The sequence below is a fragment of the Oncorhynchus clarkii genome, chromosome 32 (genome assembly GCF_045791955.1).
Source record: "Oncorhynchus clarkii lewisi isolate Uvic-CL-2024 chromosome 32, UVic_Ocla_1.0, whole genome shotgun sequence".
Taxonomy (NCBI): domain Eukaryota; kingdom Metazoa; phylum Chordata; class Actinopteri; order Salmoniformes; family Salmonidae; genus Oncorhynchus; species Oncorhynchus clarkii.
In genome coordinates, this window is record NC_092178.1 from 28,390,101 (window position 1) to 28,415,349 (window position 25,249).

Below are 25,249 nucleotides of genomic sequence, written 5' to 3' on the forward strand. Positions count from 1 at the left end.
TGTGTGTAGGGCATTCCAGAAGGAAAAAACCATGCAGGCCCTGACTCTGTGGATAGACTTATTCCATAGTGACCAGGAGGCATCTGTCATAGCTGACCAACTTGTGAGGACTCTGATCTTGGCAGGCCTATACACACTCTACTCTCAGGTTCAGGCCATCAAGATATATGCCAAAGCCAGAAGACAATGAATACACTATGCCAAATGTCCTATATGAATAGAGGCGTAGTTCATGACATTGTGAAGTTGGAAAGTGAGAGGAGTCATTTGTTTTTCATAAATGTACATTTACCAAGTGAATCCATGAAAGTGGTTATTGATGGATTACAAAAACAATTATAATCAATCAAAATCATATCTGCAACCTACACAAACATAGCCTAAATCTATGCATATTGCTTTGTAACGTTCACTGGTATAACAAATTCGATTGAATTTGACACCCTTTAGTGACTACAGTAGCTACATCTATACCTATTCTACGGTGTATGTAGTTCAACCAATGTGATTCTCCTGTTGGGGCAGTGACATCATATAGCCAGACATCAGTCCAGGTAGTGATAGCCAACCAGAGTGCAGGAAGGCAGCTGCGGAGCGTGGAGTTATTTGACGGACACACAGCACCAAGCAAATGAAATAGCTTTATTTGTTAGGCGGGGGCACGACTAACTTCACATCTACAGGTGGAGATGCCAAGGAAACAATACAATCTGTCACGTAATTTCATTTAGTGCTATAATGACAATGGATGAAACTATGCCTTTGGACTAAAGAGGGATTTTACTGAGCACTGGGTTACACTATTTTCTGCTAATACTAATAGCCTGGGGCCTTCTGGAAAACCGAATTAGATGTGGTAGAAGCGACACCACAACCGGGTAACAGATTTGTTGCAAATTCAAGGAGCCTGGCGCAGTAGCCTACAATATTTTACACATTTTTTAAAGAAACACAAGACGTAACAATGGCTATGCATTTATATCAAGTTAGTAGTATGCTAATAGAAAATACAGTCGGGAAAATGAGTGACAACTTGACATCAGTGGTCCTTGCAGTTTCTGTGATCACCCTAACGTTGGGATATATTTCTAAACTGGTGCTCAAACAGTCACAATCTTCTTCAGAAGAACACAAGGTATGTACATGAAGAATAAATAAATTGAGTTACAGTATATATTACATTATTATTAGGTCTGCTACAGTGAATGTTACAGCATCACGGCGCATTCATAGCCCATTGCATATTGTCCAAAATCACAAAATCATTTGACTTGTGTATTTTATTTTTGTAACTAAATTAATGTTTTTATTTTCTCAGAAATACCCACCATACATACCTTCTAGCATTCCATTTCTGGGTCATGCCATAGCATTTGGGAAAAGTCCCATTGAATTTCTGGAGAATGCATATGAAAAGGTAAGAATACAGTACTGCTGTAAAGTATACTTAATATATTTTAGTGCTCAAAGTGCTACCTATTTTGTTTATAAAACATGCAGTAATAAACTGCGTTCACTTTACAATAACTTATTTCATATAATACAGCTTTTGAATCTCTACCTTACTGGTGTATAGTGCCATGTGAAAGTGCCCTTATAGTAGGTGCTAAAACAAGGTTTATTTTCTTTCTATTCACAGTATGGGCCCGTTGTCAGCTTTACCATGGTGGGCAAAACCTTTACCTACCTTCTGGGTAGTGAGGCAGCCACACTGATGTTCAACAGCAAGAACGAAGATCTCAATGCAGAGGATGTCTATTCTCGATTGACCACGCCAGTTTTTGGAAAAGGGGTTGCCTACGATGTACCTAACCATGTAAGCGAATAAATACTTACAGAGATACCTCTCTTTTGCACTCACAAATGTAGAGAGAATGTTACCACACACAACAAAAGTGTTGACATAAGTTTGTTTGTCTTGTGTTTCATCTCATAAACCTATCATAAACTAAGTATTGATTTATCTAATTAAGTCCAATTATGCCGCCCATTTTCTTTTGTAGATCTTCCTGGAACAGAAGAAGATGTTTAAGACAGGACTGAACATCGCCCATTTCAAACAGCACGTTGAAATTATAGAGGAGGAAACGAAGGAGTACTTTTCACGATGGGGAGACAGTGGGGAACAAAGTAAAATGACCGAGCCATTAAAATTGGTTTCTACAGTATTCCATGTGGAAAGTAATCCAAATGCCCAGTTCCAAATCGACCCCTAGCCCCTACTGTAGCTACTTCATGTAGACCTAAAAGGATTGAAAAGCCGAAAGCAGAATGACACATTTCCCACTTGGCCGATAAGATGGCAAAGTTTAATTATTAATGCAGTATGCTTATCCTTTCAGACCTATAAGAAGAGCTGACTGGATAGGGACTTGGGTGAAGCACAGTGGACTTTAGGTGTCAGCAGTGTAAACTGATCAGAAAATGAGCCATTCAACACAATTTCCCATCAACATGTTCTCTACTAATACCTCATGTTTTCAAAATCAAATCAGTTTATTGGTCGCGGACACAGATTTGCAGATGTTATCGCAGGGGCAGCGAAAGCTTGTGTTTCTAGCTCCAACAGTGCCGTAATACCTAAACAATACACCATAATCAATGTGTTGTAACTACTGTAATACAGTTTGAACCTTGCTATCCATTTTAAGATAGCTACTTTTTTCATCTGTAAAGGTAGGGTAGCGATATGATATTACCAAAAGTAGCATTTAACAGAGCTACCCCTGACACGAATAAAGAGAGTAAGAAGCAAATCAAGTCAACATTTGTTGTCATTTATTGTAGCTATTACATTGCTCAAGAGAGCAGTGATCTCCCATGCACATACTCAGATACTTAACGGGTTACTAATGACTGCAGCCTTTTGCTTCACACTCTTGATAGAATCTGTTTGCAATGTGTCGCTGTTTATGAGTACGTCATAACGCTTGTTTACTCGCCATAACATTTGAGCCGTAGCGCAGTCAGTTATCCAGTCAGCAATTCTGACCTCTGTTCTCTCTCCCTCTCTGTCTCACTCATTCACTATTTCCATCCATCTCTATCTTCTTATCTCTTCCGCTCTCTCTCTTTCACGCCTTCCTAACATCCCATCTCTTCTACTCCTCCCTCCCTCAGACCTGTTTGAGGCCCTGTCGGAGCTGATAATCCTGACGGCCAGTGCCTGTCTGCATGGGAAGGAGATCCGCAGCATGTTGGACGAGAAGGTGGCCCAGCTCTACGCAGACCTGGACGGGGGCTTCAGCCACGCTGCCTGGCTACTGCCCGGCTGGCTGCCCCTGCCCAGTTTCAGGTAAGAAAAAGACTTCATTCATACTGTCCTTTCCTCAACCAAGGGTCAATTCAAACTGTTCCACCTTCAGGTTAGTTTTTTTGTTTGACAGACCAAGTTAGACTGAGTTACCAGAACATTTGCTGGAAATTATGATTCATTAAACTTTATTCATTTTTCTATCATCAGGTTAAGGTTTTGGGTGATCGACTGAGTTGGACTTAATTATTATTGTATTCATTCTGTAATAGCAATATGAGAATATCTTATTTCTATAAGACAGGAAAAAACAGGTTTTGTCATTTTTGTACAGACGACGGGACAGAGCACACAGGGAGATCAAGAACATCTTCTACAAGGTCACCCAGAAACGCAGATGCTCTGGAGAGAAAGTGGACGATATGCTGCAGACCCTCATAGATGCCACCTACAAGTAAGACATAAGTAGAACAGATGCCAGTATTACTACAGGTGGTACAAGTATATGCCTCCCAACAGAACTGAAGTGAATGGACATTTGGTTTAAAGGTATTCTACAACTGTTGTACCATTTCAGACTGATTCAATCCTAACCATTTTTGCCCTTTTTAAGAGATGGGCGGCCCCTAAATGATGATGAGATAGCGGGCATGCTGATTGGTCTACTCCTGGCCGGACAGCACACATCTTCCACTACTAGTTCCTGGTTGGGCTTCTTCCTTGGCAAAGATAAGGCCCTACAGGACCGCTGCTATGCTGAACAGAAAACTGCATGTGGAGAAGACTTGCCCCCACTCAACTTTGACCAGGTCAGAATCTATAACTGGCATATTACAAACTGCACGTAAATGGTCATAGACTATACAACAGCTTTGTTGTTGAAAATATGAATTATGTTCTTATACTGCCTTACAAGTGTTGACTAAATTCAATCCATTATATTAAATATAGGTACATACATCTTTCTGAATTATTTTGTTGAAACTTATTTAGATCCGCTTATTAACCATATTCTATTTAAACTGGGTAATTTTATATTGTATGTAAGCAACTTCAGTTTAGAACCTTTTTTCTAGACTGCTAAACCACAAGTTCAGCTTTTCATTTGGACAGTTTTTATCATTTCAATATTTGACATGGTCTTTTACTTACCTGTTCTCTTGTTCATACATCAGCTGAAGGACCTGACTTTGTTGGATCGCTGTTTGAAAGAGACCCTCCGACTCCGTCCACCCATCATGACCATGATGAGAATGGCACGCTCTCCTCAGGTAAGCTCAATATCATTATTTGTTGGGAAGTTAACGAATACCCATGAAGTCATTCCTTCTGTCAAGAGATTTTACAAATCCATTAGAATAGCAGTTAATTGAAAAAACGTTTTAGACACTGAATTTAACAGAGAGAAATGGGAATAATGTAAATTGTCCATATATTTCTTTATTTACATTGAAAGGGAATGGAGCCCCAACCCAGCTAAATGCATGTGTGTACAATAGGTAAGTGAGTGACTATTGACCAACCCTGACCCTTTGCTTCAATCCACTCCCAGACTGTAGCAGGCTACACCATCCCAGCTGGTCACCAGGTATGTGTGTCCCCGACAGTCAACCACCGTCTGCAGGACACCTGGACAGAGAGGATGGAGTTTAGGCCTGACCGCTACCTTAATGACAACCCTGCTGCAGGGGAGAAATTTGCCTATGTGCCCTTTGGTGCAGGTAATAATATTTAGTCGTCCCTATTAATAGCATCTTATACGTTAGGTGATCTGCCGTCTTTAAGAGGAAACAGAAGTGTCCAAGCATGTACACAATGGTAGGGGAAACATCTTTCATGCAGTATGAATTTTGATTCGTAAAATTTTGTCAGTAGGTGGGGCCCTTGCTCAATATATAAACTTTACTCCCATTCCAAGCTGTCTCATGCCACAAAGTTTCAGATCAGACCCTCATTTCCATGACAAAAACACAGATGTTCACTGTCTTCTAGGCCGTCACCGCTGCATCGGGGAGAACTTTGCCTACGTTCAGATCAAGACCATCTGGTCTACCATGCTGCGCCTTTACGAGTTCAACCTGGTCGATGGTTACTTCCCCACAATCAACTACACAACCATGATCCACACCCCACACAACCCCGTCATCAGATACAAGAGGAGACAACACTAAGAGACACTGAGCGCAAACACACAGCAGCGAAAAGAGCAAGGCTTTGTCCAAAATGGTTTCCTAGTCTATATGGTACTACTTTTGGCCATAGCCTCATAGGGCTGGCTCTCATAAGGCTCTGGACAAAAGTAGTGCACTATATAGGAAATAGGGAGCCATTTCAGATTTGCCCCAACAACCTTACTTTTAATGGTTTTATTTAGAGAACATTCTTGTACTTTAATTTAGGAACTGTTCAAATTAACGCAAAGAGTTCTGTCTGAAAATCTAATTCACTTTACTTTTTGTTGCCCCCACCTTATGTTTGCTATGTTTTTAATTTGCTAGAATGTATTGTAAGCCACAGGAGGCTGGTGAGGGGAGGACAGCTCATAGTAATGGCTGGAATGGATTAGTGTCAAACACATGGAAACCACTTGTTTGATGGGATACCATTCCACTTGTTCAGTTCCAGCCATTACTATGAGCCCGTCCTCTGATTTAAAGGGACACCAGCCACCATTGATGTAAGCCTAAACTGAAACAGTTAGTTTATTCATCAAAAGCTCATCCCAGATATAGTCCAACTACCATAGGATTTGGCTATTCAACACAAACCGATCTGGAACCAGGCCTCAGCTTTTGGCCGTTCTATTTCAAAATGTTCATGGTAATGCATATAGCTTTCAAGCTTCCACTGTCTGAAATGTGATATGGAGTCCACTGTGTAGGAGTGAAAATACTACTGTAAGAATGAATATTACTGAGGTAAAAAGCACTTAAGCACTGCCTTTTCTAGAGCTGTGATAAATATTAAAACCACTGATCCTTATCCATTGCTTCATAGAGATCAGTGATCAAACCGACCATCACTGACTTTGTATGTACTGTCCATTCATAATTGTACAAAGATAGAGGACCTGGGCTGGGTCAAACAAAGAACAAGGACTTTAAACGGGGAGGGACAACCTGCACTTGCTTAACAAGAGACACATTTTCTGTTGTGTGCCCTAATAAACACGACTTGGCGTATCGAGTGGGAATGTTGGGAGGTCATAGTGTAGTTTGACCAATGTAGTGCCTTGATGATGGAAAATTATTACTCCATTTTATTTAGATTGATTTTACTGTTTGAAGCCTAATTTTGTGAACATTTGCACCTTTTAAATAAAAATTATATCTGAGATGATGCCATGTGAATTCCAGGAGGCGAAATCTCATGTCCAATTTGTCTTCACACCATAATTGCATTGACCGTACATTTCCCCCATACCAGATTCACATTTTAGCTGAAGTTTTATCTTGTTTTACAACAGTTAGAACTAATTACATGTGTACTTGTAAAATCTGATTGTGTGTCAGTGATGCTGAATTGAAAAAACAGTGCGACCACATATTTCAAGTGTTAAAATGCATCTTTAATTACATTTCTAACAAAATACCCAGAAAATTCAAAGTTCCTACCTTTACAAAAATATGTCTTCTACAAATTGTAGTCTGTCCAAGAAACCATTCTAATAAAACACAGTGTAGTGTATATAGATCCTGTAGCAGCCTCCTCAACAGTAAAGTCAAACATTCTCCACGTCAAGAATTCTCCTAATTCCCGTCTTGGAGAGCTACTGGGCGTGCCAGCCCGGCACTAACAACAATTTCCAATAAATCAACCAATCATGGTCTTCCATTTCAGAAACCACGGTTACTTTAATCAGGTGTGTTAGAGCTGGGCTGGAGCAAAGACCTGCACACCCACCCGGTACGTCTCCAGGACCGGCGTTTTCTGGAAAAGCCTGCACTACATATTCTTCCACCCACACAGTATAAATTAAGTTAATCAATGTTTTTTGTTTAAATTAGCATTCCACAAATATACATTTAACGTGATTGTGTTTATCCACAACAAAGAGGCAGACCAAAGTTTACAAACATAGAAGCTGTTTCAAGTGCTGGCGACAAAAAGCCTGATTATAAGATGTCCACACACAAAAAATTGTTTTTGGTCCCCACGTAATATATATAGATATATACTGTACACAGCAGAATGATACAAAATACCAAAGCTCAGCACAAGAAAAGGCAACAGTTTCTTCAAGACAGTTTCAATGTAAATTAAAGACTTCTATCTTCTTATTCCAAAGTGCAATTGAGCATATGAAGAAGAACCTAGGAAGGGAAAAATGAAGTTGTTTAGATCCCAAGACTTAACACTTGACAAGAACATTGGAAGCATCATCTGCACATATTTTGTGGAGTGATTGAATGAGAGGGTAATTTATGCTTATGGCATTACATTATTTAACTTTAGATCGTATGAGGTAGTATGGTTGGAAGTGTGTGTGTGTTACCTGATTGCACGCTCCCCAGTCTCCTCTGCAGGGCCTCCAGTCTGGAGATGTAGTCGGTGAGCGCTCGGTCAGGGTCGTAGTTCTGGAGGTGAGAGCAGGTCAGAGGGTCCCCAGCCATGTGGAACCTGTGTTGTGCAGAGGAAAGGGCGGAACTGGGGGAGTCTCGTCCAGTGCGCCCCCTGCTGGCCCCTCTGATTTCCCCGTACACCTCCACACTCCCTGGATGCAGGTAGGGTGAGTCTGTCCTCATCTCGATACCTGAAGAGGAAGAGAAACAGTTGTCAGTCCTCTGTGTGGTTTTTCTGTCACAAAACCGGATTAATGAGTCAGCAGGACAACTTTGAATACCAATGAAAAGGTCATTATTAATTTTCTGCTTTTGTTTGAACCTGGCACTTTAGAATATTCAGGTTATTTATTTAGATTAGCTAGCCATGTGGACCACCTGACCAATCAGCACTTAATTGATTACAAGTGTGTAAGCCTAGGTTAGCCGAGCTTGGTTCTTTACCATTTAACTCAATAACCAGTTAATTCATTCCCAGTTCATTTTCTTTGTGTTGGGGTTAGTGTGAGGGAATGTGATTTCCATACCTGGTGACTGTCCCAGACCGTTTCTGTTCACATTGCCAGATGTTATGGACCTCATCCCCGTAGCTTTATGCCATCTCTTGACCAGGAAACGCATTCTGAAAGAACAGAACAGTTTGATTCAAAAAGATGGAATAGAGGACCATTAGAATACATATATCATAAGTATTAGCTATACCATAGCCTCTTCCTAACAGTTGCAACACCATCCTACCACTTCAGTTCCCAATTTTTACCTGGAGAGGGCGATGGAGACGCGGACAGCCGAGCGGAAGCGCGTCAGCCCTCGGCGGTGCTGCGTCGGGGACTCCAGGCTGCAGTGAGAGGGCCGGCCACCCATGCGAGCAATAAGCGACAGCGTGGCTTCCTCACACTCCTGGAAGCCGCCGAGCAGCAGCAGCAGGTACTTCTTCTGGTAGATGAGGGCCTTGCGGAAACTCTCGGAGCGCAGGTACTTGCCATACATCCTCTAGAGAAGGGGAACAGAAGAGAGAGAGAGGAGTGTTGTAATAGTGTAAGTTAAGTGGGTTTTATAGATGTGCAACAATATATTTTCTATTCAACTCTGACAAAGAGTGGAAAAGTGGTCAATTTGTAAAGAGGTGAGTGTTATGGAGAGATGCAGGGCAGCTTTAAGCTCACCTTCAGTGTGGCGTTGTCTGTGTCCGGTCCGGTCATGTCTCTGAGGGACTCTGCCCTGATCTCTCCCCTCATTCGGGTCACCTCGGCCTGGGCTAGACGCAGGCCCTTCTCCAGCCGGCTCCTCTCCCTGGTCCAGGACTCGCGCTCCGACGAGAACAGAAGGCTGGCCGCCTCATGCTGCTTGTCCACGCCGCCTCTCCTGCTGGACTGGAGGGAGGGATAGAGGTAGAGAGGAGTGATGTTGGAGTGGTGCAAATTAACACAATGTCTCCACACATTTTTACTTCTCTGCCATTTCTAGGTGTTTCTGCAATCCAGTATTGTACTCTCTCTCCCATCTCTAGATTCCCACCCTGCAACTGGATCTGTATAGTATTAGACTATTATTGTACTGATCCCAGACCCGTCACCAGCCCTGAATTGCATTAGATCTAGTATTGTAACTCACGCTGTCCCCTGATCCCAGACCAGCCTGGCGGTAGCGTCGAAGCTCATCTTCCAGGCGGAGGACCTGGTTGCGCAGATCGTTCTTCTCCTCTGTCAGACGGCTGACGAAGCCAGTGAGCTCAGCATTCTGCCTCAGCAGCCGCTCTGTCAGGGAGCTGGACTGGCCTCCCGCCAGCAGGGCGGTGCTCTGTAGACACAGCAGAGAAGAAATGTCAGTACTCAGTAGCCACTGAAATGGAATAGCTTACTCTATGTGCAGGTGTTGGGCAGGGGGATACTATTTAAGTCTGACTAAGACCAAGGTTTCCTGTTGGGTTTTCTATGTGGTTTATGTACAGTGCCTTGCGAAAGTATTCGGCCCCCTTGAACTTTGCGACCTTTTGCCACATTTCAGGCTTCAAACATAAAGATATAAAACTGTATTTTTTTGTGAAGAATCAACAACAAGTGGGACACAATCATGAAGTGGAACGACATTTATTGGATATTTCAAACTTTTTTAACAAATCAAACACTGAAAAATTGGGCGTGCAAAATTATTCAGCCCCTTTACTTTCAGTGCAGCAAACTTTCTCCAGAAGTTCAGTGAGGATCTCTGAATGATCCAATGTTGACCTAAATGACTAATGATGATAAATACAATCCACCTGTGTGTAATCAAGTCTCCGTATAAATGCACCTGCACTGTGATAGTCTCAGAGGTCCGTTAAAAGCGCAGAGAGCATCATGAAGAACAAGGAACACACCAGGCAGGTCCGAGATACTGTTGTGAAGAAGTTTAAAGCCGGATTTGGATACAAAAAGATTTCCCAAGCTTTAAACATCCCAAGGAGCACTGTGCAAGCGATAATATTGAAATGGAAGGAGTATCAGGCCACTGCAAATCTACCAAGACCTGGCCGTCCCTCTAAACTTTCAGCTCATACAAGGAGAAGACTGATCAGAGATGCAGCCAAGAGGCCCATGATCACTCTGGATGAACTGCAGAGATCTACAGCTGAAGTGGGAGACTCTGTCCATAGGACAACAATCAGTCGTATATTGCACAAATCTGGCCTTTATGGAAGAGTGGCAAGAAGAAAGCCATTTCTTAAAGATATCCATAAAAAGTGTCGTTTAAAGTTTGCCACAAGCCACCTGGGAGACACACCAAACATGTGGAAGAAGGTGCTCTGGTCAGATGAAACCAAAATTGAACTTTTTGGCAACAGTGCAAAACGTTATGTTTGGCGTAAAAGCAACACAGCTGAACACACCATCCCCACTGTCAAACATGTTGGTGGCAGCATCATGGTTTGGGCCTGCTTTTCTTCAGCAGGGACAGGGAAGATGGTTAAAATTGATGGGAAGATGGATGGAGCCAAATACAGGACCATTCTGGAAGAAAACCTGATGGAGTCTGCAAAAGACCTGAGACTGGGACGGAGATTTGTCTTCCAACAAGACAATGATCCAAAACATAAAGCAAAATCTACAATGGAATGGTTCAAAAATAAACATATCCAGGTGTTAGAATGGCCAAGTCAAAGTCCAGACCTGAATCCAATCGAGAATCTGTGGAAAGAACTGAAAACTGCTGTTCACAAATGCTCTCCATCCAACCTCACTGAGCTCGAGCTGTTTTGCAAGGAGGAATGGGAAAAAATGTCAGTCTCTCGATGTGCAAAACTGATAGAGACATACCCCAAGCGACTTACAGCTGTAATCGCAGCAAAAGGTGGCGCTACAAAGTATTAACTTAAGGGGGCTGAATAATTTTGCACGCCCAATTTTTCAGTTTTTGATTTGTTAAAAAAGTTTGAAATATCCAATAAATGTCGTTCCACTTCATGATTGTGTCCCACTTGTTGTTGATTCTTCACAAAAAAATACAGTTTTATATATTTATGTTTGAAGCCTGAAATGTGGCAAAAGGTCGCAAAGTTCAAGGGGGCCGAATACTTTCGCAAGGCACTGTATATAATGTGTGAGCTGTGCTAAGATATTTTTGTAGGACAATAAACAACAATCTAATCTAAGTAGTCTGAAGTGCCATCTCACCTCAGGGACCAAGGGGAGTGCTGGAGACTGCTGCAGCATAGTGATGACCTCATCAATATTGGTCTGCAGCCACGACAGCCCTTCACTGTCCACCTCCGAAGTCAGCCTGTACATACACACATATATGGATTAATCCACACAACATCAATCTACACCTGCACATATTGATCGGTTCACTTCAATGAAAAGTTGAACGGATGTATATAACATGTACAAATGTGTTGAGACAAAGTTGTTAAGTAATTGTGAGATACCTGCCAGAGCCCTTGCTGACCATGGTTTGGATCTTGGCTGCGATGAGCTGCAGTTTGCCCAAGACCTTGTCTGAGTGTTTTGGGTTATGGGGGGCGAGGTTGACCCCTGTCCCAGTGACCTCAAGGAGGGAAGGTGCGCTGGATTCGATTGTAAGCATGTCGCCAGGCTTCTGCTGGAACACCCAGTCTCTGGTCCGGTCAGTGGGAATGCCTAGCCACACAGCCTGCTGCTGGCACAGACACGGTACAGAAAAGTTTCAGCTCAGAAGACACATAGCATAGTAGAGTTTAAATAACTTATGACCAACAGACTCTCAAATGGCCATAATTGTGGATTATAATACATTATAATTATGTTGCTGAGCATAAAACAGCTCCACCATAACATTATTACACTACATGGCCAAAGGTATGTGGACACCTGCTCGTCGAACATCTCATTCCAAAATCATGGGCATTAATATGTAGTTGGTCCCACCTTTGCAGCCCTAGACCATTATTCCGACTTCACCAAACTTTACAGTTGGCACTATGCATTCGGGCAGGTAGCCTTCTGCTGGCATCCGCCAAACCCAGATTAGTCAGATGGTGAAGTGTGATTCATTAGTCCAGAACGCGTTTCCACTGCTCCAGAGTCCAATGGCAGCGAGCTTTACACCACTCCCGCTGACGCTTGGCTTTGCGCATGGTGATCTTAGGCTTGTGTGCAGCTGCTTGGGCCATTTCATGAAGCTCCCGACAAACAGTTATTGTGTTGACGTTACTTCCAGAGGCAGTTTGGAACTCGGTAGTGAGTGTTGCAACCGAGGACAGATGATTTTTACACGCTTCAGCACTCTGCGGTCCCTTCCTGTGAGCTTGTGTGGCTGACCACTTCGTGTTGTTGCTCCTAGACGTTTCCACTTCACAATAACAGCACTTACAATTGACCGAGGCAGCTCTAGCAGGGCAAATATTCCGAACTGAATTGTTGGAAAAGTGGCATCCTATGATGGTGCCACATTGAAAGTTACTGAGCTTTTCAGTAAGGTCATTCTACTGCCAATGATTGTATATGGATTGCATGGTGTGTGCTCGATTTTATACACCTGTCAGCAATGGGTGTGGCTGACATAGCCGAATCAACTAATTTGAAGGGATGTCCACATACTTCTGTATATATAGTGTGATTATTTTATCATACATAGCTGGGTTCTAACAACAAGAGCTTAATAATCACAATATATTGTAGTACCAATAGCTAAGAAAACAATACAATATTCCTATTGGATTTTTCTATAAAATGCATTTCAATTGTACCATCTGATTCAAAAGCGCTGTATTTGGTTCATTCAAAGAGTATGAATGTAGGATATAGGAATGTGACCCACGTTTTGGTTATCAGGCTGCTGCTGCGTCCCGCTCCCAACCGTCACCCCCCCTCTCATCTCTCCCAGCCGGACCACTTTCTCCTGCAGCCTCTCCTTCTCTTGCTCCAGTCGCTTCCCCTGCTGCACCTCTCTCACCAGCTGCGCCATGGCGTCCCGCGCCTGCTCCCCCAGGCTTTCCAGCTGGCCCCTTGCCTCACGAAGAGCCTCCTGGTCCTGGCATGACCTCTGAGCTGCCGAGGTCAGCTCCTGTTCCCGTCCCACAGCCTCCAGCTTCTGGGCCTCCACCTCATCCAGCAGACTAACCACCTGAAGAGGGAATAAATAGGAGGTCACAGGATTTCGTGGGAATGCAGAAGTGGAGGTAACTATTGTTACTATAATAGTAATGCCTATGTAATGTTGTCATGACAATTTGAAGAAAGCAGATGCACCACCTGATAAGCCAATAGGGTGGCACAATTTAGTAGGGGTGCAGAATCACATGACATAACTGGTCATAATGCCAACCCAATATTTTCGCTAGCACTTTCTGTGAATCTCCTGTGTGCCGGGCATTGATAGCAGCCTGGCTGATGCGACCACACAGCGTGAAAGAGCTGTGACTCACTGGTCTGGACAGGAGGCCGTTTGTTAATGCTCATAAATTGTGCGGACTTGATTGGTTCTCTCATCCAGAAGAAAAATCCTGGGGGGGTTGAGACTTCGTTGTTTGGATTTGAAAATACAACAGTTGTAATGGAAGGGGGCGGCGCTTGGGGGCCGTGTGTGGCTGTGGGTGTTTGAGTGAGAAAGACACGGTGAAGAACCAACCGGTAAAAGTACAGCCCCCTTCATTGCATCATAAGACTTATTGTAAGTAAACTAGTGTGAATGTACTTGTGTGTGTGTGTGTGTGTGTGTGTGTGTGTGTGCGCATCTGATTCAGCTACAAACAAACAAACAGCCCACCTGAGCATGCTTCTTGTCCATCTCCCTCCGCAGTCCCTCCAGAAGAGCTTCGGATGACATCGCCCCTCCCACCACTTCATCCTCCCCACTCTCAGCCCCCTTCCTCTCTGGGCTTTCACTCCAGGAGGAGCCGTGCTGGCGGAGCTCCTTCTCTCTCCCCAGGGCGCTACTCAGCTCCTGGGCCCGGGCTCGCTCTGACTCTAGTTGGATGTGGAGCTGCGAGGCCTGGGTCTGCAGTATGGAGCGCTTCTGTTCGGCCTGGACGGAAAGCTGGGAGGTGGACTGGCGCTCCTGGTCTAGGGCTGAGGTCAGCTGGGCTACGTGACTCTGCTGCTCCTCCAGGGCCAGTTTTAGATCCTGGAGGGAAGGGGTGTAAATACAAAGTGTGAAAAACACGAGTAGACCTACTCCAGTGACTAAGGTGAACACATCAGTAAAACACTGCATTTAAGTCAAACACACTAAAGTGAAGATGTGTGAAATTACACTGGGACACCTGTCTACTACCTTCCCTAAAAACTGTCTTACCTCCAGCTCCTCGCTCTCCAGCTCCTCTTTCTTGTCAGATTTACACTTCTCCTTCTCGAAGGCCCACTGCATCTCTCTGGCCTTCTTCTGTTCGTCTGCCAGTCTGTCCGTCAGGGTGTCCACCTCAGCAGCCTTCTGTGACACCTCCATTCTACAAAAAAAGACACCGGTCTGGATCCATCCAACAGCAACTAGGAAGGTAAACTAGATGTGTATGCAATACCAATGCTGGGAAGGTGAGTGTAAGTCGATGTTTGTTTCTGTACATCTCTAAATAGTCTTACCTGAGAATGTTCTGCTCTTTTATGTATCAAACTAAGACACTGATGGTGTGTGTTTGTGTGAGCGTGCATTAAAACCTTACCTGACTGTGTCCAGCTCCTTCAGGTGTTTTTGCTGGGCCTGGAGTGTGGTCTCCAGCTCTAGTTTGGTCTGGGACAGTTCTCCCTTCAGCTCCTCCAGCAGAGCCCTGTCAGCCTGCTGCAGTGTGGGGGTCTCCTGAATGCCACACAAACCAGCCTGAGGGGCTCCTCTCTCCCTCTGCTGCTCAACACCAGGCGACACACTGGGCTGAACACCTGAGTGGGACAAGCAGCCAGACAAAACAACATGCAATACATTAGAATCAGCTGCTGTTTCTCCTTTTTAGATTCATTAAATTGGTTGCATTGAGTTGAATAGCTGTGACCTCATCTAAGACGATTTACTATAGATATTACTCAATCAAAAAATCAATGAATTTATCCATCCATCCAGCCCCCACACGTTCATCCATCATCCCTATGTGTCCTTACCACCCACCCACACAGCACGAGAAGCAATTGGAGGGCCAGACTACAGACCTTGATTGGATCTGCCAGGCTCCTGGGCTTGGATTTGTTGTAGCTGGACCCGGAGCTGCCGGACCTCTGTCAGCAAACTGCTTCTGTCTGCAGCCTGCAGCATCCCCATGGCATCCCTGTGATGGGCATCCTGTAGATTTACACACAGACACAGTTTAGCCTTGGAACTTAAAAACAATGCATATAACCACCAAGTTTTCCTACGAATTGGAGAAATAGACCCTAGACTAAAACTGCTCTATATTTCTTAATTATCTGTTGGCTATATCCCACACTCCAGCTAGCTAATAGGCTAATACCAAGATAAGCAGGTAATGTCTAAGGCTTACCTGAGTGTTAAGTGTTTGTTAGCTACCTGCTCAGCTAGCATGTGCTCCAGCTAGTTGAGGCTAATGCTAAGGTTAGCCAGAAGTTAAGCTAAAGTGTACATAGTTTTTCAGTAACCTGCTCAGCTAGCCTGTGCTCCAGATGGTTGAGGTGGATGACAGCGTCGCTAGTGTCCAGCTGGTCCAGACGGGCATAGAGGGTGCTCTTCAGCACACTCCGCTCCCTCACAAACACCTGCTGCACTGCCCCCAGCAGCTCTCCACGCCAGTCCGCACTACCTGGAGTCTGAACATACACAAGCACATAGACATGCATATTTACAGACAATGAGGGGGAAAAAGGGTTTCTGAAGGCTTAATTAAGCCTTAAAAGCTGTGTTTCACTGAACCCATCAGTCTTAGCCCTGTCCAAGCCAGGGGAGGGGGGGGGGGGGTTCTACTAAGATTTATGGAATTGTTTTAAGAAGGTCATACCAAGGATCATTTTGCTATTTTATTTTGAATTTTAAGACCCCTTGAAGTACCAGAAAAAGTATTTTATGAAAATATTTATTTGGCCTTACTGCTATTAGCCCAGACAAACGCATTGAATAATAGATTCACTAAACTTCTAAAGGGTCTATTCTAGATCTCAAAGATATAAGAAAGATCAGGAAACATTTGTTATATATACATACATGTTTTTTATTTATTTATTTATTACATGTATTTAACCTCTTATTTTTGTCACTAAAGTGTCTCCATATATATTTCGACAATTATTTTGTGAGGCCTGTGTGTTTCCTAGAGCCCAAACTCTTCGGGTGCTACAGACAGAAGTTGGTAGATCAGCTGTACCAACTTCAGACGAGTCCCAAGACGCTTGTGGGGGTCGTAGAGCATAATGTCTCATGGTCTGACAAACACCGCTCTAGCTCTGTCACCTTTCATGCAGATGCAGAAGTGCGACAAATATCTCTAACTTAAACTGATGTTTTCGGGGGGGGATTTATTATGCTAATTCGATTTTAACAGGGACACAGACATCAACCTTGGGGGTTAAACTGAGATCAACAAAACCCCTAAGGTATTTAAGTGAGGCTACTAGTACAAAGTATCCACGCTACACAGTACAGATGCTACCAGTATTGTACCTGTGTTTCCCTGCTGTGTGTCTGCATCTGGGCAATGAGGGCCTTGAGGGACTCCACAGTGGCCAGCAAGGCCCCTCTCTCTTTGGGCCAGCCCTGAGCATGGTGGATCAGGCTGGCTGGGTCAGCCTCGCCCTCTGGGATTGGCAGCTCCGACAGGGATAGCACCTGCATACCCTCCTGGTGCACCTCACGAAGCAGGTTCTGGAGGGGACACATGTACAGAGATACATCTCATAAACATTAAACCATGTGCAAACTAGACATCTACACCAATACACAGATTGGCATACAAAGACATGCTTAACTTTACATTTCCAAATGCAGTTCTTGTACCTTAATTCTGTCAGGCAGGGCTTCGTCTGTCTCTATCCTGGCTCCCTCTGGCGTGGTCCTGAACTCCTGCTGCAGATTAGGCAGGTCATAACCTGTCCGCTGACTCCATTCAGAACTGCTGTCTGCAATAGGGTACACACAAGGTTAACATTGCTTACCAATGGAAGCAAAAAACTCTTTCTTTGAATAGGCATGAAAAATAAAATTTTCTCAAATCATGCAAAGCATCCTTCGTCAAACACTAGCAAACATATGCATCAACTCAAAAGACACACACCATGACTCGTAAAATGCTGTGTTTGTTGATAATGTATTGTATACATATTTATGCATTGATTGTGAAGGTGTTATATCGCCTAAGGTATTGCGATTACTAGTGAAAGCATGCAACCTCTTGAGAGACACTTGGCATAGCATTGAATACAGAGGCTCACATTTGGCATGGAGGTGCAATGTGTGACACTACAACAACTTACCACTGGTGTAGCCGTCTTTAAATTGCGATCCTGCGGGACGCTCTGGTCTCGATGAGGGGGCCTGGAGGGCATAGAACCAGGGCAGAACACAGAAGAGTTTGAGTTCCTTTACCTCCCCACTCCCCCATAAAAATGTCAAGCTCATCATCTCGGTCATGTTTATTAAGCACCAAATGAAAGAGAACAGACCGAAACCGGGTTCTGCAAAAGAAAAAGAAAACAAGCTTCCGGGTAGACTTTTGTTCTGTTACTCACTTCTGTTTTGTGCCTAATGAGCACAACTCGGGTCTGCTGAGATGTCGCCCAACGAACTCACCTCATGAGAGCGTTGCAGCTTCTCGATGACGGTCTTGAGAGCCCTACACTCCTCCTGCAGCATCTGAGCGTCCCTCTTCAGGGCCTCGCTCTCTGCGATGTGCCGGGCCTCCATGTCCAGGATCTCCGCTGCGTGCAGCTCCTGCATCTGTACGATCTTCTCCTGGTACTCCCCGATCATCTCCTCCACCTCTTCCTCTGACACAGACCTGGGCTGGTCAGATGTCTGGGAGGAAAAGGTCTCCGTCTGGGTGCCAGCATCTGTACGAGGCAGACGTTGAGATACATTAAGACCAGACGATTTGTCAGAGGACGTTTGGTTCTCCGCGGCAGAGATCTTCCTAGAGAGCGATGGTTTGTCTTTGGCAGTGGCAGCCATTTTTCCCTTGGCTCCATGGCGGTGGTCTTGCGGTTTGACTCCTTTCTTTTTCGGATTGGAGGCTGGTACCGGCTGCTGCTGCTGGGGTGAGGGAGACTGAGATGGTGATAGTGGGAATAGTGGTGACGGTGACTCTGTGGTTTTTGACAAGGCTATTCTGAGCTGTTGGAGCTCCTCTTGAAGCTGTGCAATGGACAGGTCGCGGACTTGGAGTTCGTTCTGGAGTTTATCGCTGCACTCCCTGAAGCTGTTCAGGTGTTCTTTGGTAGCAGCTGCCTCTTCTCGGACCTCCTGGAGCTCTTGGAGAAGCTTGGACGCGGTGGCACTGTCACCTTCCGATGAGGCCTGTAAAGTTCGGAGACACCAAAATCGATACAGAAGTGAAGATATGCCAATAGATATTTTTCCATATTGTTGAGTAAAGTTGGAATATTCTTCCATGCAGCAATATACACTTACCCGGTGGAGTTCTCCCTTGAGATGTGCTATGGTCATCTCTCTCTCCTTCGGTACAAAAAAAATATTTAAATGGTCGGATTGGTTAATCACTGAAAAGACTACAAACATACAACTTCCCATTTGATCAACATTTTTAAATGTCCAGTTATCCACACAAAATGGACAGTTCTTTGCTCTGCTGAACACTGGTTGATTGGGACTGTGTTCATACCTGTAGCAGCTCCTGTAGTTTGTCACAGCGTTCCCTGTAGCTGCTGAGCTCCTCTTTGGTGGCAGCGGCCTCCTCTTTGACCTCCTTCAGCTGCCGATGGAGCTCAGACACCTTGGCCTCACCGCCTCCCAATGACACCTGCTGTCAAAGGTAGAAGTGTTAGATGTTAGAATTTCTAGAATTTGGATTTCAAGACAATGAATTTAAGGGAATGTCAAGAACAAGAAAGTATCGCAGTACTTTAGCAACACTGAGGCAGTAGAATTGTGTCTGTGCCTATGGTAAACGGAGGAACTCCCTTTGTTTCTTACCCTTTGAAGGTCTTCTTGAAGCTTTGCTATTGCAACCTCTTTTGCCTAAAAAAGGAAAATATGTGATAATTGTAACTCCCTTTCAAGCAACAAGTTGAATAGAGCACTAATCAAACATGGTTGTTGAGTGTGATATTACATACCTTGAGCTCCTGCTGGAGTTTATTGCTGTTCTCCCTGTAACTGCTGAGCTGTGCTTTAGTGGCTGAAGCCTCGTCTCTGACCTCCTGTAGTTCCTGTATCATCCTAGATACAGCCGGCTCGTTTTCTCCAGAAGATGGAGTCTGGTTCAGAGTTCAAAGAGATAGCAGCTTGTCAGCAATTAAACTGTGAAAAACATTACAGGCAGTGTAGGTTACAGGTAATCCACTCATCGATGGGAAGTACTACAGGCTAACTCTAACACCTAAAAAGTGAATTTATAGGAGGCAGTGCAGGCTAGAGCTAACTTAACTTTAGCCTTAACTTATTGCCTATGGGAGATCCTAGATTGCCTATGGAAGTCCTACCTCTTCGGCCGGAAACGTTCTCTGGTATCCACCAGGCTTGGTCGTCCTCATCTGATTGAGCAAATCCATGAGCATGACCAGCCTCTTCTCGTACTCCAACACCTCCTCCTCGGAACTGGAGAGCAGCTGCTTCTGCAGCTCCTGGTCCTTCTGTATGCCACTCAGGCCCACCTCCAGCTCGCGGAGCTTCTCCGTCAGGAGGACCACCTTCCCCGTGGGGCCCTGTTTGGCTCCTTGGATCTCCGCTGCGCGGGACGTTCCTGCAAACCCAAAGTCCGGTACCTCCATCTGTCCCTGGGGATCCTGGTGGCTGAATTCTTTGGTTCTCTTTCCCTTGGACTCCTGCGATTGATGCAACTGTTGCTGGACGGCGCCCAGTTGGGCCTGGCTGACAAGCGCGGCCGCCACCCTCTCCCTCAGCTTGTCCTCCAGATCCTGGACCTTGCGCTGGAGCTCGTCGGCGTCCTCCTGGGAACGCTCCACCAGGAACCGGCAGCGGATCAGGTCAGAATCCCTTTCTCTGACACAGGCTTCAAGTTCCTGGACGCGGAGGCTCAGCTCCTCCAACCTGGAGGTGGCGCTCTGCTCCAGCGCCTGGATCTGAGCCTGCACCACCAAGAATTCTGCAGTCTTCTCCCTGAGGGCATCTTGCAGCTCCATCGCGGTGTCGTCCGACTGCTCCTTTTCCGATTCGGCTAATGCTAGCCTGCTCTCCTGCAAGCAACGGTACCTCTCCAGGAGCATGCATTGCTCGGCTTTGATGGTGTCCAGCTCTTGGGTGGCCAGGTCCATCTTTTGCTTCATTTCGTCGTACTCCTCCTTGCTGGGACCTCCGACCTGGCTCTCCAACTGGCCCTTGAGCTCCTCGTCCGTCTCAGAGGATTGCTTCCGCTCGATGTTGGCTAGCTCCTCCTGGAGCTTGTCGATGACGGCGTTTAGCTGCTCCAGCTCCTCCTCGCTGTTCTTCTTCAGGCGCTGCTGCTCGCTCCGCATGCACTCCACCTGGGACTCCAGCTCCCACAGTAGTTCGTCCCTCGCATTGATTTCCTGAAGGGAAGGATGGAGCAGCGAATGTAGGTATAAGGACGAAGATGTGGAGGAAAAAGACTGGCTCATCCTTTCTGGTAAACCTCAGAGTTGTGCCACGGCAAGATAGCAATATTAACTAACATTTTTGTGATATATTATCTATGGTTGAAACTCAATCAGGTAACAACGGTACTCCAGGAACAAATTCTGATTTGTTGGACACTTCTGGGTGTTCCAAGTGTTCTCAGATGTTTAGTAAGCCAACATAAAAACCATATATAACAAGATGGGAGGCCCACTTAACCTACCATTTTAGGTTTTGATAAGTCCAAACAAAAATTAAAAATAAAATAAACGGCTGTCACACAACACACACACTGATCCACTATCACAGAGATATTCATATATGTGGACAGAAGATCAAATGGTCTGTCTGTAACATATATGTATATGGGGTTACCTTGTTATCAGGGGCTGATTCCGTGTGTTGAAGCTTAGCCATCTGCTCATTAAGAAGGGCTATTTCCCTGTCCTTCTCCTCCATCACCTTCAAAAATGTATCATATGTTCGGAGATTATAATCTGCTGGCTTTCAACACAAAAAAAAATCACCCTTAATAAACTGGGACAAAGACAATAGGGAAGGAACATTTATGGGGGATTTGTTTATCTTTAGGGTGGGGATACTGCCTATCACTACTACCATATTTAACAGATGGAAACCACGTGTCAACCTTGTTGGATTAAGGATTACCTATAGTAAATGTTAGCCTTTTTCGTGGCTATTTGTTGTGTTTTACCTGGTTGCTGCTAGTCTAACTGTCTGGCATATCTAAATGTTAGCCTAGCTGTGGCTAAGCTATCAACATGCTATCCTAGCATTGTGGCCCAGGCTACCTACATGCTAGCCTAGCGTAGTGGCCCAGGCTGCCTACATACTAGCTTGGTTATGTGGTGGCTAAGGCTGCCTACCTACATGCTAGCCTAGCTGTGTGGGGGGCTAAGGCTACCTACATGCTAGCCTAGCTGTGTGGGGGGCTAAGGCTACCTACAGTTGAAGTTGGAAGTTTACATACACTAAGGTTGGAGTCATTAACACTTGTTTTTCAACCACTCCACAAATTTCTTGTTAACAAACTATAGTGGCAAGTCGGTTAGAACATCTACTTTGTGCATGACACAAGTTATTTTTCCAACAATTGTTTACAGACAGATTACTTCATTTATAATTCACTGTATCAAAATTCCAGTGGGCCAGAAGTTTACATACACTAAATTGAATGTGCCTTTAAACAGCTTGGAAAATTCCAGAAAATGATGTCATGGCTTTAGAAGCTTCTGATAGTCTAATTGACATCAATAGAGTCAATTGGAGGTGAACCCGTAGATGTATTTCAAGGCCTACCTTCAAACTCAGTGCCTCTTTGCTTGACATTATGGGAAAATCAAAAGAAATCAGCCAAGAAGAAAACAACATCTAAGAAACAAAATTGTAGACCTCCACAAGTCTGGTTCATCCTTGGGAGAAATTTCCAAACGCCTGAAGTATCACGTTCATCTGTACAAACAATAGTATGCAAGTATAAACAGCATGGGACCACACAGCTGCCATACCGCTCAGGAAGGAGACGCGTTCTGTCTCCTAGAGATTAACGTACTTTGGTGTGAAAATTGCAAATCAATCCCAGAACAACAGCAAAGGACCTTGTGAAGATGCTGGAAGAAACAGGTACATAAGTATCTATACCCACAGTAAAATATCAACATCACCTGAAAGGCCGCTCAGCAAGGAAGAAGCCACTGCTCCAAAACCGCCATAAAAAAGGCAGACTACGGTTTTCAACTGCACATGGGGACAAAAAAAACGTACCTTTTGGAGAAATGTCCTCTGGTCTGATGAAACAAAAATATAACTATTTGGCCATATTGACCATCGTTATGTTTGGAGGTAAAAGGGGGAGGCTTGCGAGCCGAAGAACACCATCCCAACCGTGAAGCATGGGGGTGGCAGCATCATGTTGTGGGGGTGCTTTGCTGCAGGAGGGACTGATGCACTTCACAAAATAGATGGCATCATGAGGTAGGAAAAGTATGTGGATATATTGAAGCAACATCTCAAGACATCGGTCAGGAAGTTAAAGCTTGGTCGCAAATGGGTCTTCCAAATGGACAATGACCCCAAGCATACGTCCAAAGTTGTGGCCATTTTGTTTTTGGCTAAGGTGTATGAAAACTTCCAACTTCAACTGTACATGCTAGCCTAGCTGTGTTGGCAGATTACCTGGAGCAGGTGGTCCTTGGTCTCCAGGTCTTTCTGCTGGGTGCTCAGCTCCTTCCTCTGGATCTCCAGCTGCATGTCGAGCTGCTGCACCTCATCACTCTTGTTCTCCAGCTCCTCCCGGAACTGCTCCAGCTGCTCCTCCAGGTTACTGATCTGGAAGGTAGGAGGGGAAAGGGGGGAGTCAAGCTGGAGTGTTGTGTGTTCTTATCCATCTAACTGAGGACCAGGGCATCAACACATGAACAGGGGACTTGAAATCTAAGTGGGACCTGTCTTGTGTCCATCATTGGCTATTGAAGGAGCGTGATTTGAGGCGAAGTGAAAGATGGCGGGCAAAGGGTTGCAACAAGTAGAGGAATGGTCTACTTTATGTAAATCATCGGGGGAGGTGATAAGCAATCAAGGTTTTTGCTGGCTTGCTTTGACACAGTGCTGGACTGGCTACTTAGAAATTCCCTTCCAAACATGTGAAAGAAAGAAACCCCAATAAGAATAATACATTACCTCTTTCTCTTTCCTGTCCAGAGCCTCTCTTTCAGTCTGTAGCTGAGCCTCCAGTGATGAGTCCCCAAGCTCACAAACAGACACATCCTGCCTCTTATCATCCACCTGAAACAGACATGCATGCAAGCAAGCAACGTGCACACACAATACGTTATTATTTAGCGACCAGTCATGCGCGACGCATGCACACACAAGCAAACATACACACATCACACGCAAGAATATATACAAGCATACACACAAATCTCAGGATAGCCACACACACACAGCCATACATCATATACAGTATCTGTGATGTCATGCACTTAATCAGCTGGGCAATAGCAAGGTATGGGGACATTTCTTTCACTGCTCTGTTTCAGCCTGCCAACAGTGATATTGGTTTCAATACTCATTACTATGGGCACACACATTCTCAGCCATGATGTCGGGTAATGCAGGTACACTCAGTCTCCTTTATCAATGCACACATACACCCATATATATGCAAATATAGCTTCACGCTGTCACTCACACTCTACCAGAACACACACTCATTCTGACACTAACATGCACATCATTCTCTCTCTCACACACACGTTATGTTCTTCTATCCTCGTGCGGACTTAAAATGTATTTCCATTGAAAATCCTATCCCTAATAGTAACCCTAACCACTAAGCTTAAAATAGCCTTTGTCCTTCTGGTGACTGAGATTTTAGGTCCCCACTAGGAAAATAGAACCCCCCCCCCCAACACACACAAACACACTCCCTCTGGGGAGCAATCTCGGCAGTCGCTAGTCGTAACACAGCATCATCAACAGCAGTGGCGGGAAGGAGTGGGGGAACTGTCTCTTTCTCTCTCTCCCTTTACCTCTCCCCACTCCTCTTTTTCCCCATCTTCCTCTCTTTGTTGTTCTCTCAGTCTCTATCCCACTTCATCCATCCCCCCTTCCTCTCCACCCATCTCTCTTTTCTCTCACCGTCTCGGTGCTGGCCAGCAGCGCCTGCTCCAGCTCGCGGATGCGACCCTCCAGCTTGTCAATCTCCTCGTTGCGCTCGCCCACCTCGCGCTGCAGCTGCTCGGACGCCAGCAGCAGCTCGCTGCACCAGTCCGCCTTCTCCCTCAGCTGCTGGGTCAGCTGGTCCACCTGCGAGAGGAGAGGGATGAGGAGGAGGAGAAAGGAGAGGGTGGGAAAGAGGGGTTTCAGTGTGGATCGTACAGTCTGTAGCTTCAGTGTATCACTGTGGCTAGCTAGTAGTAACAACACAGTAGCTGGGAGGTCAGCTGATCCACCTGCCATTTTGAAGAGAGGGGGAAAAGAGAGGAGGTAGTAGGGCTGGTTGCGATTGTCATGATTTTATATATATTGCGATTCGATACTGCGATTTTAGTGCAATTTTATGTTCCAAACATATTGCTCACTAAATGTCTGCTGCAGAGAGGCAGAGAGCATTAGGACATTAGTTTAGATGAGTCATGGAAATAAAAGTGCTGGAAACATGTTGGCTCACGCTATAAGATTAAACATACCAGAGTTTTGGTATAGGTACAGCCGGCCAGCACCAGCTAACGCTACATAGCAAAAAATG

General features: G+C 44.9%; 2 protein-coding genes across 3 annotated transcripts in view; one reads left to right on the forward strand and one right to left on the reverse strand.

Moving 5' to 3' along the window:
- The first annotated feature begins 627 nt into the window (after positions 1-627).
- On the forward strand, positions 628-6,608 carry LOC139392242 (lanosterol 14-alpha demethylase-like). Its single transcript, XM_071140083.1, has 10 exons — positions 628-1,135; positions 1,319-1,417; positions 1,640-1,816; positions 2,004-2,130; positions 3,121-3,295; positions 3,588-3,707; positions 3,867-4,062; positions 4,429-4,524; positions 4,806-4,974; positions 5,246-6,608. Exons 1-10 carry the CDS (start codon positions 965-967, stop codon positions 5,422-5,424), a joined length of 1,509 nt encoding a protein of 502 aa, XP_070996184.1. The 5' UTR covers positions 628-964; the 3' UTR covers positions 5,425-6,608.
- A 191-nt stretch (positions 6,609-6,799) lies between these two features.
- The window catches only part of LOC139392420 (A-kinase anchor protein 9-like), a 126,385-nt gene continuing 107,935 nt past the window's right edge, over positions 6,800-25,249 (reverse strand). For both annotated transcript variants that reach the window (XM_071140396.1, XM_071140395.1), the window contains 27 exons: positions 24,640-24,807; positions 23,677-23,781; positions 23,173-23,325; positions 21,352-21,438; positions 19,863-20,909; positions 19,497-19,637; positions 19,354-19,398; positions 19,043-19,183; positions 18,832-18,876; positions 17,995-18,717; positions 17,679-17,739; positions 17,203-17,324; positions 16,870-17,070; positions 15,855-16,022; positions 15,411-15,540; positions 14,933-15,146; positions 14,569-14,719; positions 14,041-14,397; positions 13,093-13,398; positions 11,723-11,949; positions 11,469-11,574; positions 9,430-9,615; positions 8,982-9,188; positions 8,576-8,808; positions 8,343-8,437; positions 7,749-8,006; positions 6,800-7,566 (listed from right to left, as the gene is read on the reverse strand). In XM_071140396.1, the coding sequence (XP_070996497.1) occupies positions 7,523-7,566; positions 7,749-8,006; positions 8,343-8,437; positions 8,576-8,808; positions 8,982-9,188; positions 9,430-9,615; positions 11,469-11,574; positions 11,723-11,949; positions 13,093-13,398; positions 14,041-14,397; positions 14,569-14,719; positions 14,933-15,146; positions 15,411-15,540; positions 15,855-16,022; positions 16,870-17,070; positions 17,203-17,324; positions 17,679-17,739; positions 17,995-18,717; positions 18,832-18,876; positions 19,043-19,183; positions 19,354-19,398; positions 19,497-19,637; positions 19,863-20,909; positions 21,352-21,438; positions 23,173-23,325; positions 23,677-23,781; positions 24,640-24,807 (5,721 nt within the window). In that variant the 3' untranslated portion in view covers positions 6,800-7,522. The remainder of the gene's footprint in view (positions 7,567-7,748; positions 8,007-8,342; positions 8,438-8,575; positions 8,809-8,981; positions 9,189-9,429; positions 9,616-11,468; positions 11,575-11,722; positions 11,950-13,092; positions 13,399-14,040; positions 14,398-14,568; positions 14,720-14,932; positions 15,147-15,410; positions 15,541-15,854; positions 16,023-16,869; positions 17,071-17,202; positions 17,325-17,678; positions 17,740-17,994; positions 18,718-18,831; positions 18,877-19,042; positions 19,184-19,353; positions 19,399-19,496; positions 19,638-19,862; positions 20,910-21,351; positions 21,439-23,172; positions 23,326-23,676; positions 23,782-24,639; positions 24,808-25,249) is intronic.